This window comes from Crinia signifera, chromosome 19, assembly GCF_055691185.1.
Source record: "Crinia signifera chromosome 19, ASM5569118v1, whole genome shotgun sequence".
In the NCBI taxonomy this organism is placed as follows: Eukaryota; Metazoa; Chordata; class Amphibia; order Anura; family Myobatrachidae; genus Crinia; species Crinia signifera.
Genome location: NC_139226.1, coordinates 133747318 through 133762588, shown reverse-complemented (window position 1 = coordinate 133762588; position 15271 = coordinate 133747318). Strand labels below are relative to the sequence as shown.

Genomic DNA, 15271 nt, shown 5'->3' with positions numbered 1-15271 from the left:
TCCTGTAACAATGGGCTGTGTTCTCATTATGCCAATTGTCTTATTATTCTGTTAGACTCTTGTTTGATTGATCTGTGTCTTATGCTATTATTATTTTACCTTTATATATTTATGTGCATTTTAATCTGTAAATGTACTTATTTTTCTTTACACAATCATTTTCTCATACCAAGTTTCGGTAAGTGATCCCTGTAATAATGTCCTCCCGGAGCATCGGCAATGCATTTCAGATCTACTTTCCCCTTGTGTCCAACTCTGTAAACATTAGTGGTTCCATCTGCCCATGTCACACTTGCCACGCTACGTCCAGTCTCCACATCCCAGCCACGAATGTCAACAACTCGGCCGACCTTAGATTCCCCACCTAGGCATAAGAACAACATCACAACACTGCTGCAAAACACAACACTTTCTCTTTGCAGAATTGTGTTTTTTTTTTTATAGAATAGAATCAACTTTATTGGCCATGTATGCTTGCGCACACTAGGAATGTTTTGTGGATTACAGTGCAGCAACAAGCAGGGATGAAAAGGGATGAAAATACTATTGCATAGACATGCGTCTCATTATGCTATTTATAACGGGATATGGGGATAAGTGAGTGAGTATATACTTTTGCGGAGAATGGGACGCGCGTACGTGTGAGACACTCGTGCGTCCCATCCTCGGCAAACAGCGTGCTGTGACAGGTCGCTGCTGCGTGAAAGCAGCAAAGACAACCGCGGATCCATACTGTAGGTTCCACTTGTGTAAGGGCACTGCTTTCCGTGCGTCCGTGGGCACCCATGAAGCCAGCCAGGGCTTCATGGGTGCCCACAACTATGGAGCTAGCAAGGGTGTAGGTTCCACTTGTGTAAGGACACTGCTGTACATGAATCTCATTACGCTTCACTGGTTAAACACAGAATTACGCCACAGTATGAATGACCTACAGTACGAGCAGGCCAGACTGGAGCACTGAGCGGGTAAACAAAATGGCGACTGGGATTCTGCCAGGGCTCCATGGGAGCCCACATCTATGGAGCTAAGCCCAAGGCTGTCCCCGACATCCCAGGGCAGTGGACGCCAGGCTGATGTGTGTAAAATTTTTAAAAAACAAACAATAATTTTTTACAGGAGAACTACAAGACCCAGCATGGGGGCATTAATATGCCTGCTGGGTCTCGTAGTTCACCTGTAAAAAGAATGTGTACAGAAAGAGGCAGACACCCAGAGAAGTATAGTTTTGAGAACACCCCTTTTATACCAAGTTCACCCCTTTTACACCAAGCTCACTAGCTTCTGAAAGCCGCTACACTGTAGCGAAGACGGAGACCCGGTGACATCACCAGGTCTCAGGCTCCGCTATGGTGTGGCAGCTGTAGCGGCGGTGTAGTGAGAAGCTATATTAAACAGCTAAACCCTTCCTCCAATTTGGATGTAAATACACTCAAATTAAAGTGGATAGTCTGCACTTTAAAACCATATTCATTATATAACAGAAGCTTAAAAATATTTTTGTAAACAGATAAAATGACAAATTGTCAGTGTCCAAATATATATTGCCTTAACTGTATATTTACATATCTGATATACAGTTTGCCTTCCAGTCCAGCAAACTCAGGGGCGGATTGGCCCGCCGGGAAACCGGGTCATTTCCCAGTGGGCCGGTCCAGATTTCTACCTGGCTGGGCCGCCGACCATGCTAACCGGGCCGGTGCTATCAGGGACCGTGCTGGCATTGGTCATACTACTATGCGGCGACCATATTTGTTTTGGGTTATGCTGCCCTTCTTTCTGACCAGGCTGTGGCCGCTGGTCACTGTAGGGTGACGTCACCCGTGAGCGGACTTCAGCCTGGCTGTGCGGCGGGTGACTGGGGCCTGGTAAGAACCCCCCCCCCCGGACAGTAGCGTGCGCCCTCCCCCCTGGGCAGTAGCGCACGCACCCCCCCCAGGCAGTAGCGCACGCCCCGGTCAGTATAGCGCACGCACAGCCCGTCGGGCAGTAGTGCACTCCGCCGTCCCCCCTCCCCCCGGGCAGTATAGCGTGCGCACACCCCCAAAATCCCCCCCCGGCAGCAGTAGCACACCACACACACACATGCACCCCCCTGGGCAGTAGTGCACCAGCCCCCCCTCCGGGCTGCTTCAAGATTGTTTCCCGGGCCAGATTTCATTGCCAACCCGCCCCTGAGCAGACTTTTCACCATCCAAACTCCATCCAGCACTCGCATATTGCAGAACTGGCACCTTGTTCCATTGGTGCAAGAGTCAAAAAAGTTCTGCCCTTTGGCAGTGCCTGGAATTCAGATACCCCGAAACTAGTCTAGGTACTTACCATCCTGATTTCCCCATTCCCAGTCGGGCCCACGCACAACCTTGGCTCCTTGGAAGATCCCTTTGAGCACTATACGGGGCAAACCATGGCGCGGTGTCAGCATGATTCTGCAAAAGAAAGATTAACGTTACCGTTATAAAAATAAGGCAAATGAGGCTGTTTCCATTAAGAACTGGCTCAGACTGGGCAGCACAGTTACAGGATCCCTTTGGGGTCCCCATTAACCTTAATACATGCTAAATCTGGATAGCTTTTTAACGTAAATCCCCAAAAGACTTCCATGTTCTATTTCTATTATCATCATCTTTATAATTAACAATACAATCGTACGCCATTGCAGAAGATGACATAACATAACTTAACAAAACAACACAGCCAAACACAACATGAAGGGCATTGGGGTGAGAGTAGACCGGTCAAGCGAATCATTATATTGTTAGTTAAGCAAGTACAGGATCACAGGATCGCTGGTGGGGTATGGGAGATAAAAAACAGGGATATGCTGGTGGCAGGAATAGTGTAATTGCTTATTACACTGCCTTTTGTACGGCAAGATACTGCCTCCCATTGTTTTGGCGTTGTTTTTAATCTTTGTTGTGTATGAAATATTATCACCATTTTACGTTATAATAAACTATTCTCTTCTTATGGAGGTGTATTGCTAACAGAGAGTGCACTGACAAGTTATATGCTGTTACATTGGCCTGGTTGGGACCCAATAAGAGTACCTTAAGAGTACCTGAAGCTAGTTTCACATTGCAAACCTGCTTTCAACCCGTTTTTGTAAACGTGTCTTAAAATGGGTCAAAAGCCAGTTAAACCCCTTTCATATTGCATGTTGTAAAGGTATATTGCAGCTTCAATACCATTTTTGTACCTTTCAGATTCAACCCGTTTCACCCATAGAAAGCCATACAATGTCATTTTAAATGTTTATTTGCTGCTTGTGGGCGGGGATCATGCAGGGGGATAACCTATCACCTTGTGTGGTTATCATTTGTAGCAAATACCGTTTCTGAGCTGTTCAGACTGCAGGGAAAACGGCTCAGAAACGTGTAGGATCCTGCTTTTAACACGTTTCAAAACACCGGTATTCTGTAACCGGTAAATTGACAATAAAGCTTTCACACTGGACCTTATATAGAAGACAAGACCACTTCCAGATCATCTATCATTTTACCATCACCAGACGGAAAACACTGGTTATTGTACATTTAGTAAAACGTTGATATATTTATCCCCACTGGGAGAACTTGTTCTATTTTTGCTTGTTCTTGTATTGTTTAAAGGGCGTGTTATTAAGATTGAGAACTGAGCTGCACCGGTTTGAAGCACAGGATATATTTATTTATTCTTAAACGTACAACTTGGCCACAAAGGATTGGGATATATATGGTATACCTATCCAGGAACCAAGCTCTGCAATATAGCCCTCGCCACCAGGCATTGGACTTGTGTACCCTTGACCACCAGAAACAGCTTTAAAATGTACCATTGGTCATCAGGGAGAGGCCAATTGTCATTGCATACAGAGTCCATTCCCTCTGCACACATACCCCACTGCCCCCACTTCCACTATATATAACTGACCCCTGATTTTATTTAGATTTTGTTTCTCTGCATTACTTGATCCACCACAGAAATGTCTAGCTCATGACCAACATAGTATTATTGTGTGTCTGCAGTGAAATGTATAAAGGTGGCCATACACACGCAGATTTATCTGCAGATCTGTCTGGTTGGAACAAAAACATGGTTATGGATGAGAGCAAATGACAGTTGACCATTTGCTTGGAAATGCTGGAAAACTGACAAACTGTCACTCATCCATAACCATGTTTTTGTTCCAACCAGCCAGATCTGAAGATAAATCTTACTAGTGTATGGGCACCTTTACTCTCAAAACATGAAATATAGGTAAGTTTGTTATACATTTAATATAGTCACATAAACACAAATAAAACAATGTTTGATTCTCATACCTAAATTTCGTATGCAATCTCGCAATATACCTACACTACTTATTTTTTTACTAGTATTCATTTTAACATAATGGATACAAGATCACACAGAACAAGACAGTTATTACATTTATATTTGTTTGTAAATCTCGGCTTTTACTAGGCACATTTGGATGCTCCATCATTTTGCTGGTCCCAGTCTGACCCCCCCCCTTTTTTCGCACAGAAAACCAAATAACTTGGTAAGTCATTTCTGCTTGGTAATTTGCTGATCAACACGGGTATTTCATCTATGTGAAAGTGTCAACCTGGGTCAAAATTCACAGGGCTTCGTCCATGGTAAAAAAAAAACAGCATCAAAGACCCGTGAATTTCAACCCGAGTTGACCCTTTTACTCAAGAAGGAGTGTTGAACAGCAAATTCCAAAAGTATAACAGACAAGTTACCAACTTCTTGTAAGAATTGTTATATTTTTGTTGGTACTTGTGTAGTTTCACGGCGCCAGCATGCCGCCGTGCGTCTGAGTCCCCTTGCGGGGCTCGTTTCGCTCGCCCACGCTGCGGGCTCGGTGGCACCCGGAAGTAGCACGGCGCCATGCTGGTGCCGTGAAACTACACAAGTACCTTTTTGTTTTATCCAAACTGCTAAGATCAAATCCACAGGAACTGCTCACAGCTCAGAAGTTAAGTATAGAAGTGTATGTAATGCAAAACCTGCTTCAGTGGCAACTGAGCACATGATGTAATCAGGGTTCAATGGAAACAGTAACATAGTGTACTCAATGCCAGCCTTCTTGTTACATGCATGTCATAGATGCCAGAACTGCTGGCAGGTGTACCTGACAAAGTGATTACAATTTCCAGATGAACTACCTAGCAATTTTGCTTTGACTCTCCTCATCTGCAAACACTAAAGGACACATGAAAGGTATGTCTTATTTAGAATCTTTAGGTATGGATGTTTAAGAAATATGTCTGCCTGAATCCTGCCATACAAGAACACTATTGTGGTGTTTGTATAGAGGCCCATGTAATCCAGTACTCATCCATGCATGTCTAACTTTTTTCAATGTCTAACTAATGCATATCTAACTTTTGTTAATATCTACCTAATGCATATATAACTTTTGTTAATGTCTAACTAATGCATGTCTAACGTTTGTTAATGTCTAACTAATGCATGTCTTACTTTTGTCAATGTCTAACTAATGCATGTCTAACTTTTGTCAATGTCTAACTAATGCATGTCTAACTTTTGTTAATGTCTAACTAATGCATGTCTAACTTTTGTTAATGTCTAACTAATGCATGTCTAACTTTTGTCATTGTCTAACTAATGCATGTCTAACTTGTCAATGTCTAACTAATGCATATCTAACTTTTGTCAATGTCTACCTAATGCATATATAACATTTGTTAATGTCTAACTAATGCATGTCTAACTTTTGTTAATGTCTAACTAATGCATGTCTTAATTTTGTCAATGTCTAACAAATGCATGTCTAACTTTTGTCAATGTCTAACTAATGCATGTCTAAGTAATGCATGTCTAACTTTTGTTAATGTCTAACTAATGCATGTCTAACTTTTGTTAATGTCTAACTAATGCATGTCTAACTTTTGTCGAAATCTAATAAACGCATATCTAACTTTTGTCAATGTCTAACTAATGCATATCTAACTTTTGTAAATGTCTACCTAATGCATATATAACTTTTGTTAATGTCTAACTAATGCATGTCTAACTTTTGTTAATGTCTAACTAATGCATGTCTTACTTTTGTCAATGTCTAACTAATGCATGTCTAACTTTTGTCAATGTCTAACTAATGCATGTCTAAGTAATGCATGTCTAACTTTTGTTAATGTCTAACTAATGCATGTCTAACTTTTGTTAATGTCTAACTAATGCATGTCTAACTTTTGTCATTGTCTAACTAATGCATGTCTAACTTGTCAATGTCTAACTAATGCATATCTAACTTTTGTCAATGTCTAACTAATGCATATCTAACTTTTGTCAATGTCTAACTAATGCATGTCTAACTTTTGTCAATGTATAACTAATGCATTTCTAAGTTTTGACAATGTCTAACTAATGCATCTCTAAGTTTTGTCAATGTCTAACTAATGCATACTAACTTTTGTCAATGTCTAAATAATGCATGTCTAACTTTTTCCACTGTCTAACTTATGCATATCTAACTTTTTTAATATCTAATTAATGCATGTCTAACTTTTATCAATGTCTAACTAATGTATATGTAACTTTTGTCAATGTCTAACTAATGCATGTCTAACTTTTGTCATTGTCTAACTCACAGGTCTTCAACCTATGGCCCTCCAGATGTTATGGAACTACATGTCCCAGCATGCCCTGACAGTTTTGGCATGCTCTTATAGGAAAAAATGTGGCAATGCATGCTGGGACATGTAGTTCCACAACATCTGGAGGGCCACAGGTTGAAGACCCATGGTCTAACTAATGCATGTCTAACTTGTCAATGTCTAACTAATGCATATCTAACTTTTGTCAATGTCTAACTAATGCATATCTAACTTTTGTCAATGTCTAACTAATGCATGTCTAACTTTGTCAATGTCTAACTAATGCATTTCTAAGTTTTGACAATGTCTAACTAATGCATTTCTAAGTTTTGTCAATGTCTAACTAATGCATACTAACTTTTGTCAATGTCTAAATAATGCATGTCTAACTTTTTCCACTGTCTAACTTATGCATATCTAACTTTTTTCATATCTAATTAATGCATGTCTAACTTTTATCAATGTCTATCTAATGTATATGTAACTTTTGTCAATGTCTAACTAATGCATGTCTAACTTTTGTCAAGTCTAACTTGTGTCAATGTCTAACACAGTGGTTCCAAACCCTAGTTCTCAAGTACTCCCAACAGTGCACATTTTCCAGGTCTCCACAGAGAATCACAAGTGACATAATTAGCTCCACCTGTGGATCTTTTAAAATGTGTCTGAATAATGGGTGCACCTGCTGGGTGACCTGGAAATTGTGCACTGTTGAGGGTACTTAAGGACCAGGGTTGGGAACCAGTGGTCTAACTAATGCATTTCTAACTTTTGTCAATGTTTAACTATTGCATGTCTAACTTTTGTCAATGTCTAACTAATGCATATCCAACTTTTTGTTACGGTGGCTTTGCATAGCGCTGCGCTATGCAACGCCGTCCTCCCCCCTCCGTCTGCGCCGGGCAGGGGGAAAGCCGCCCAGTGTGTATGGCCTGGCGATGAGCGGTGAGCGCTGCTGCGCGCTCCCGCAACATCGCCGGGAAAGCCGCTTATCTGCTGGTCATACACACTGCAGATGAGCGGCTTTCAGGACGGCTTTGCATAGCATTCCGCTATGCAATGCTGTCCTCCCCCCCCCCCCCCCCCCCACCCTCCGTCGGTGCCGGGCAGGGGGAAACCCACTCATCACTGTCCATACACGCTGGGCATAGTTGCCCAGTGTGTATGGACATTAACATTTGACAGTATAACACCAAGCAGAGATAGGGGGTTTTATCGCTTCCGGTCATTCTTGCAGTTTTTACAGTAGATGATGTTTTGACAAGAAATGCTAATTACCTCTGGGATTGTCTCAATTGACTTTGCCATTCATTGCAGAACCGGCCAATTAGCTAAGAACACGATGAATCTTTTTACCAGCTGCAATAACTATTCTATTGCTAATTCCATTTGAACAACAAAAAAGTTAAATATATAATTAAAGAGACCTGTATGGGCTGGATTCAATTAGCTGCGGTCATTTGTCACGCATGGAAAAGAGTCATAGCCTCAAGCTTCTGCACCCAAAGCCATTCAATTAAAGTAAAAAGTCTTCTGCTGATGCTTGTTAAACCCATAGGTTTTGGGAAAAGTTCCTAGAGATATGGTTTTTTTTTATTCAATCCTTCAAAACCTAGAGATATGGTGTAGCTAGGTGCCACATTTCGCACCCCACCCAAATTTATAGTAGGTGAGGCTCCTGCGCAGTGAAAAGGGGACATGACCCAACATTATACCACACACACCGTAACGCCCATTGCACATTTTAGCAAACTTTGTAATGCCTTACACATAAGGCCACACATGATGCCCATTGCATTCTATAGTGCCACTATAGTGCCACTATAGTGCCACTTACCTACATGCTCGATGCCAGGGGCTTCATGCTCAATGCCAAGGGGGACTGTGATAATGTGGCTGGTACTTTATCACCGGGCAATCAGCTCCTATCTGCTATTTTTCAAACCAAGCCTGTAACTTCACAGTCAGGAGCTGATTGGCCGGTGATAAAGTACCAGCCACATTATCACTTCACCAAGCTTAATAAATCTGCCCTCAGTTGACAGACGAGAGTGCCCTTGAGCGGCGAGATGGCGGTGCCGGCACGGCTCCAATGCCATGATAGCTTCCGGGGCCTGGAGCTTGTGCTCAACAGGCACCGCCCTCGCTACGCCTCTGTCTGCCACAAGGGGGGGGGGAGGGGTGCAGAGGCCATGCTGTATTGAGCAGCATGACCCTCCTTTAGATCTAGCAGATGGAAGCCTGCACAATGTATTTCTGCTATCGATCCCGATGCCGCAGGTCCGCGCATCAGGATAGAATCTGCATCGAATGTGCGATTTCGGGTCACTTTCACCATATAGTCCAAATCAAATGGAAAGTGACACTGAATCACATGGTAAGTCGTGGGCATTTAGATTAGTGTACTGCGGGCTGCCATAGGCTGTAACTGAACAGCCCCTGCAGACCATATAGCCTGCGGTTAATTACCATGGCATACTGAATCTGACCCAAAATATACATTTTTAAATAATGAAGTTCTGTATTGTTTTATAGTTATGTCTTCCTTCATGAAGCCTAATGCACAGATACACTACTGTACTATACACACTTAAATCTGTAGCAGTATCAGCTCATTTCTAAAGATGATGTCTCCCTCTGCTGGTGAAGTGTGTTATTGCTACTGCACAAATCTGTTGTATTTTATCAGTATCAGACACGCCTTATAACAGTACGTTTGTACAAACCGATTTACATTTACAAACTAGTACAAGTACCCGTTGCTCAGAGTCCACAAGTCTTGGGTTACCTTATTGTTATTACCAGTTATTTATAAAGCACACACATATTCTGGCAAAGCTTTGAACATTCAAATCAGTCCCTGCCCAAGTGGAGCTTCTACCCCTTTCACACTGCAGCTCTTAACCGGTATTTTGCCAATTTTTTTAGCCTTTTTAAACGGTTAGAGCTGCAGTGAGAACATGCCAGTCTGCATTTAACGGTTACAAATAATAATAATAACGATGATGACGTGGCTACATGAAATAATAAAGGAAAATCATCAAAGGTGATAGTATAAAACGGCTTAAGAGTATAATAAGAATAAGACAAATCTATACATTTAACATATTCATACTATGCACTGGAAAAGCAAAGTAATGGTAGACTACAGAAAGAGATTTGTGTCATACGTGCTCTACTTATAAATGTTTCAGTACTTACGGCCGAGAGTGGGCAGTCTCGTATCGCTCAAATGCATGTGTCAAGTCGTGCTTGTTGTTCATATAACATTGAGTGCACAGGTCGTAATCGAAGCACACTTTGCACTTCCAGCGCATGCCACGAATTCCGTGCTTCTTGCAACAGTCGCAGATGATGTTCGGATGACGGACACCTGAGAAAAAGGATAACCTTCGGTAAACAGGCCATGGCAACGCATTCAAGACAAAGTAGAGATATACTGATTTTAGTTTTTGCCAAACTACAGACTACCTAGTTGTCTCTCTATTTCGGATAAGCAGCCACTATCTGTACATATAGCATGACTTGTCACATCTTACAAAAGAAAACAGGTAGGCAAGGGGACCACAGGCAGAGGTGGATCTTCCACAAGGCAACCTAGGCACCTGCTTAGGGCCCAACAGGTCCCATAGAGATATCCTGGCCGTCCAAATAGTTCCCAGAGGAACATTGGCAGATTACCGCATGAAGTTATGACATCACATAGACCCGCCCACTCACCCAAAGGTCAAATCAAATTATTTGGACACACAAAATGGTTTCATCAACTGTATTTGGGCAGTCAGTTTACTTTAAATGTGACGAATGTACGAGGGTGGATCAATAAGTATCGGTGTTTGAAGACAGATGGCGTTGTTGAGAAAAGTTGGTATTAGAACCGTGTACAACCATCTTACAAACAACGCCATACCAAATTTCAGATTGATTCATAGGTTAGTTTTGATTTCCACCACGACAATGCACCAGGTCCCTCATCCGGAATTGTTGCGGCAAAATTGCATGAACTGCGCTATGAATTGTCGCCGCATCCACCGTACTCGCCCGACTTGGCTCCCTGCGACTTCTTTCTGTTCCTTAACCTGAAAACGTGGCTTGCTGTAAAAAAATTCAGCTCAATCTAGGAGGTCATCGTCAAGACAGAAGCCTACGTGAGTTTGACAAATAGTTTATTTTAGAGGATTTAAAGAATGGCAGGGATGTTGCGAAACGTGTATTGCAGAGAAAGGAGATCATGTTGAAAAATGAATAATCTTTTTGTGAAAAAATTTCATTTTCATTCTTAACACGGATACTTATTGATCCACCCTCGTATTAAACCTTCTTCCAAAAGACCAAGAACCTGATTCAATTTTGATGTTGAGCATTTAGCGGTAGACTGTAAGTGCCAAGGTACTCTATCCGTGCAAGTTGCCATCAGCAGCAAAAATATAGTGCCACGGATTGCTTGAGGGAGGTGGGTCCTAAACTGCTATCTTGCCTAGGACCCCATGAGGGCTAAATCCACATCTGGGCACAGGACTGGCCCACTCCGTTCCTGTGGGAAACATACAGTACCTCCCCTGCCATTGGAAGGAAGCAGACAGTGCTCAACAAGGATAGAACCCTGTACCATGCTGCATCATTCACGTAGATTGGCCATCTATGTGCTGTAACAGCAGGAGGATCTGAGAAGTTTTTGGAGGCCCTTTTATAGCAATCAATGTGTACATTGCACAGATCTGAGATGACTGTCTACTGCAAAAGGGGCTCTATAATTAGGCTATCCAAACTTTGGGGCCCATTTATCATGGATTGCATATTGAATTATCTTACGGCCCATGAAATGTTTTACCGTGCACCTGCAGAGACAGGGGCCCTGTTCCTGCTGTGAAATCTGACACCTGCTTGGGGAGCTGTGAACCCATGGTCAGCAATGACCACACATGGGCCACTTCCTGGGAGGGTTCCGAGGTGTAGCCCACAGGCTACAATGGGCTACCGCCATTTTCAGAGATACCTGCTGCGATCCCTCCTGCTGCGATCCCTCCTTAATACTTTCAGCAGTTACCGATTTTTTGCGGATTACCCTGAAAACTAGTGTTCTCTGCAAAGAGGACACAAAAACATGGAATGATAAATGGGCCCCTATACCTGTAAGTTGAGGCACTCATGAATTACACAGGTTCTGTGGCTGGCCGACTTTAGGTCTGCATGTCACCTGCTTTTAAACAGCCACAGAACATGTGGAATTCACGAGTGCCCATTTCAAGGGATAATATGGTAGAGTGTGGTATTGGGGTCCGACAAGCCGGGATTTTGACAGTCATTACACCAACGTCAGCTCCCCCTCTATCTCCCTGGGCACAGGTCCCAGCTCCCCTCGTGCCCTGGCCACAGTACCCTCTCTCCTTGGGCACAGTTATCAGCTGCCCCTCTTTCTCCCTGGGCACAGGTCCCAGCTCCACTCTCACCCAGGGCACAGTACCCTCTCTCCTTGGGCACAGTTATTAGCTCCCCCTCTATCTCCCTGGGCACAGGTCCCAGCTCCCCTCTCACCCTGGCCACAGTACCCTCTCTCCTTGGGCACAGTTATCCACTCCCCCTCTATCTCCCTGGGCACAGGTCCCAGCTACCCTCTCGCCCTGGGAACAGTACCCTCTCTCCTTGGGCACAGTTATCAGCTCCCCCTCTATCTCCCTGGGCACAGGTCCCAGCTACCCTCTCGCCCTGGGAACAGTACCCTCTCTCCCAGGGCACAGTTAACAGCTCCCCCTCTATCTCCCTGGGCACAGATCCCAGCTCCACTCTCGCCCAGGTCACAGTACCCTCTCTCCTTGGGCGCAGTTATCAGCTCCCCCTCTATCTCCCTGGGCACAGTTCCCAGCTCCCCTCCCTTCTTCCCTCTCTCTCTTTGGAAACTATTTCTTGCTCCCATCCTTCCCTCTATAGGCACAGTTACCAATAGCCCACCCTCCCTACCCCCATACTGTGCACCCCTGCCCCCCTTGCCAGGCAGCACCCACTGCCATCTGCCAGCCAACCATGGACAAAGGGCCTTATTCTGGTTAGGTCGGTGAAACGGACGTACGGTCCGTTTCACCGTACGTTTCCCGTACGCGGACGGTGAGCAAAAGTTCGCCCACAGAACAGCCACATACGGACGGTCACAAACACCGACAATGGGGAGTGGCGTACACTTGAGTGTACACCACCGTATACGGACGGGTCTCCTCTTAGACACCGTTAACTGGCGTAAAACAGAGCGTACGCCACCGTATACGGACGGGTCTCGTCCGTTTTCACACCGACATCTTTCGTATATCTGAGCATACGCCACAGTGCACGGACGGGTCTCGAAAAAGTTGACACATGTCGACTTCTGTGAATTGAGTGTCCTGCTTTTTAAAGTATAAAAAAACACTTTCTGAATGGGTGTAGATGGTTATAAAATAACTACCTTGCCATATATAAGCAGGTCTTAGAATGAATATTACCTAAAATTAAACCAACCTTTACATGTAGAGAAGTGTAGAAAGATAAGCTTCCAATGTGTTTGAGGGCTGTGTGTGGCTTGCAGGTAGTGAAATCATGGTTTTCACTTAATAGCCTGCAGCATTGCTTATTACATTCAGGTGTAGTAATCAGCGTTAATTACCAGACCCAGGCGTCCGCTCTCATGCGGTATCTGTAGGGGTGGTCTGGAGCTATCTTTGGCGTCTGCCTGTTTTTGGCCCAAAATGCACGGTGCGTTCGCCGATCGAGCGGTTGTAGCACCGTACATTTTTGGTGCACACCCCCGTGTACGCCCATGTGTACGCCCAGTTTTCCACATTATTCCGGCCGCTCCCATAAAAACGCCCCATGCCGCCCACAATGACCGTGCTCTTGCGGACAGGTTTTTTCGCACGGAGAGACCCGTCCGTCAAGCAGAATAAACCCCAAAGTTCCTTAGGCGTTCTGCTTTTTCCAGTTCCTAACTCACCACTACAGCGCTGTGCAACTGCATCCAAGGCTCTTTCTTCCCCGCATCCACACACTTACTTTGATTCCGTCCCTAACACCCAAAGTTAGAAGGTCATTCAGGGCTAGGCGGCTGAATCAGTGAGCAGAAGACTATTTCCAGGGGCGCCCGTGGCTTGGAGCTACTGCAGTGCAATGACAAGCAATGGTTGTGCATTGGTGGGAGGCAGCTGGCCAGACAGGATGGGTACAATTGCTGGCTAGAGTATAGATTTTCTCTGTAGATAGCGATAGTTTAGACTTCACCAGTGCTTTTAGATTTTATTTATTATACTTCACAGCAATGATGCTGCAAACCCATGACAGTGTGTTTCCTTTTATTGCAGTATATTGTCAGTGTTGGTATAAAAATATCCCCCTACAGTGGCAAACGCAGGATTTTCAGAAGGGGGTTTCCAGAGGGGCGGAGAAAAGCACGGAGATGGACACTTAGGTGACCCAGTATATGCCGGGTCAGTTAAAGTATTATAGATAGACCAAATGTATATAAATAATAATAATTAAAAAAAAATATATATATATATATATACACATACATACATACATATACATACATACAGGGGCGTCAACAGCAGTGTAGACCCCTGGGCATAGCAATGTATTGGGGCCCCTACCGATCCTCCAGCGGTAGGGGTGGGGGAAGCTTTGATGTCCCGCGGGTGGTAGGGGGTATTATATCAACCGCTCAGCATGTAGGGCCTGGATCAGTAATTTCCACTAATTTCCCCTTTATTGCACAGATGGTGGGAGATGAGGTGGGAGAAGGGGGCATTGGGCTGAATGAAGGGGCCCTGATACATAACTTCCAGGGTGGTAGAGGATGTTTAATACGCAGAGGAGGGGTGTATAGTGGAGTGGGCTTATTATACATAATTTTCTGGTGCGAGGACAGCTTGCTTGACTGCAGATATCTCCAGTTCCCGGAAATAGATTTATTAGATTTTAATGGAATTCAAAACTAGAGAATCCTCCCTACTAAATGGTATTGGGGACTAGGGGATCAGAGTTCAGGAGGCAGAGCAATCTGCCAACGAGTATATAAAACTATATACCAGGTGTGTGGAGCTGGAGCAGTAACCAGCTGCTTGAAGGCTGATATCTCTGGTTCTGGGAACAGTAGGGACAAGCTTCTAGTGTCCGTCAAAGGGGGAGAGTCCCAGCTTTTGGAATATACCCTCAGAAAAATTCTAAGTCAGACAGAACCTGAAATATCTGACTGGGAATAACAATTAACAGGCTTGGATGGGGACCACTGCTTTGAAGTCAGATATCTCCAGCTCCCAAGGGCCGATTTTTACAATTCTTATACCCATGTAAAGAGGGGACCTGGGGGGTTCCTGGGTACTCAGAAACCCCCCCTGCGTGCGCTACTGCCCTAGATCTCTGTTTTTCACCTCAGACTATTCTATCTCTTCCCATAAATGATGCAAAGAGCTATATGTGACATGGACTGCATATGGTCACTGAGGCCCATTGTACAAACTGCACAAAGTACGCACTAGTACAGTATGACCAGATTTCAGAAGTACCGTAGACTGGTGTTACTGGCCTGCAGCACAACAGGGGTTCTGTAGTTGCAAGGGTTTCCTGTGCATTGCTATATACTATATGTTTTTTTTAAAATATAGTAACAATTTTTGTGGGCCAATGCCTTCAAGCATAAT

General features: G+C 44.0%; 1 protein-coding gene across 3 annotated transcripts in view; it reads right to left on the bottom strand.

Annotated features, from left to right (window-relative positions):
* MIB2 (MIB E3 ubiquitin protein ligase 2) overlaps positions 1-15271 on the bottom strand; it is a 111226-nt gene that overhangs the window by 43272 nt on the left and 52683 nt on the right. For all 3 annotated transcript variants that reach the window (XM_083163399.1, XM_083163398.1, XM_083163400.1), the window contains exons 3-5: positions 9810-9981; positions 2320-2426; positions 170-364 (exon numbers count right to left, since the gene is read on the bottom strand). In XM_083163399.1, the coding sequence (XP_083019525.1) occupies positions 170-364; positions 2320-2426; positions 9810-9981 (474 nt within the window). The remainder of the gene's footprint in view (positions 1-169; positions 365-2319; positions 2427-9809; positions 9982-15271) is intronic.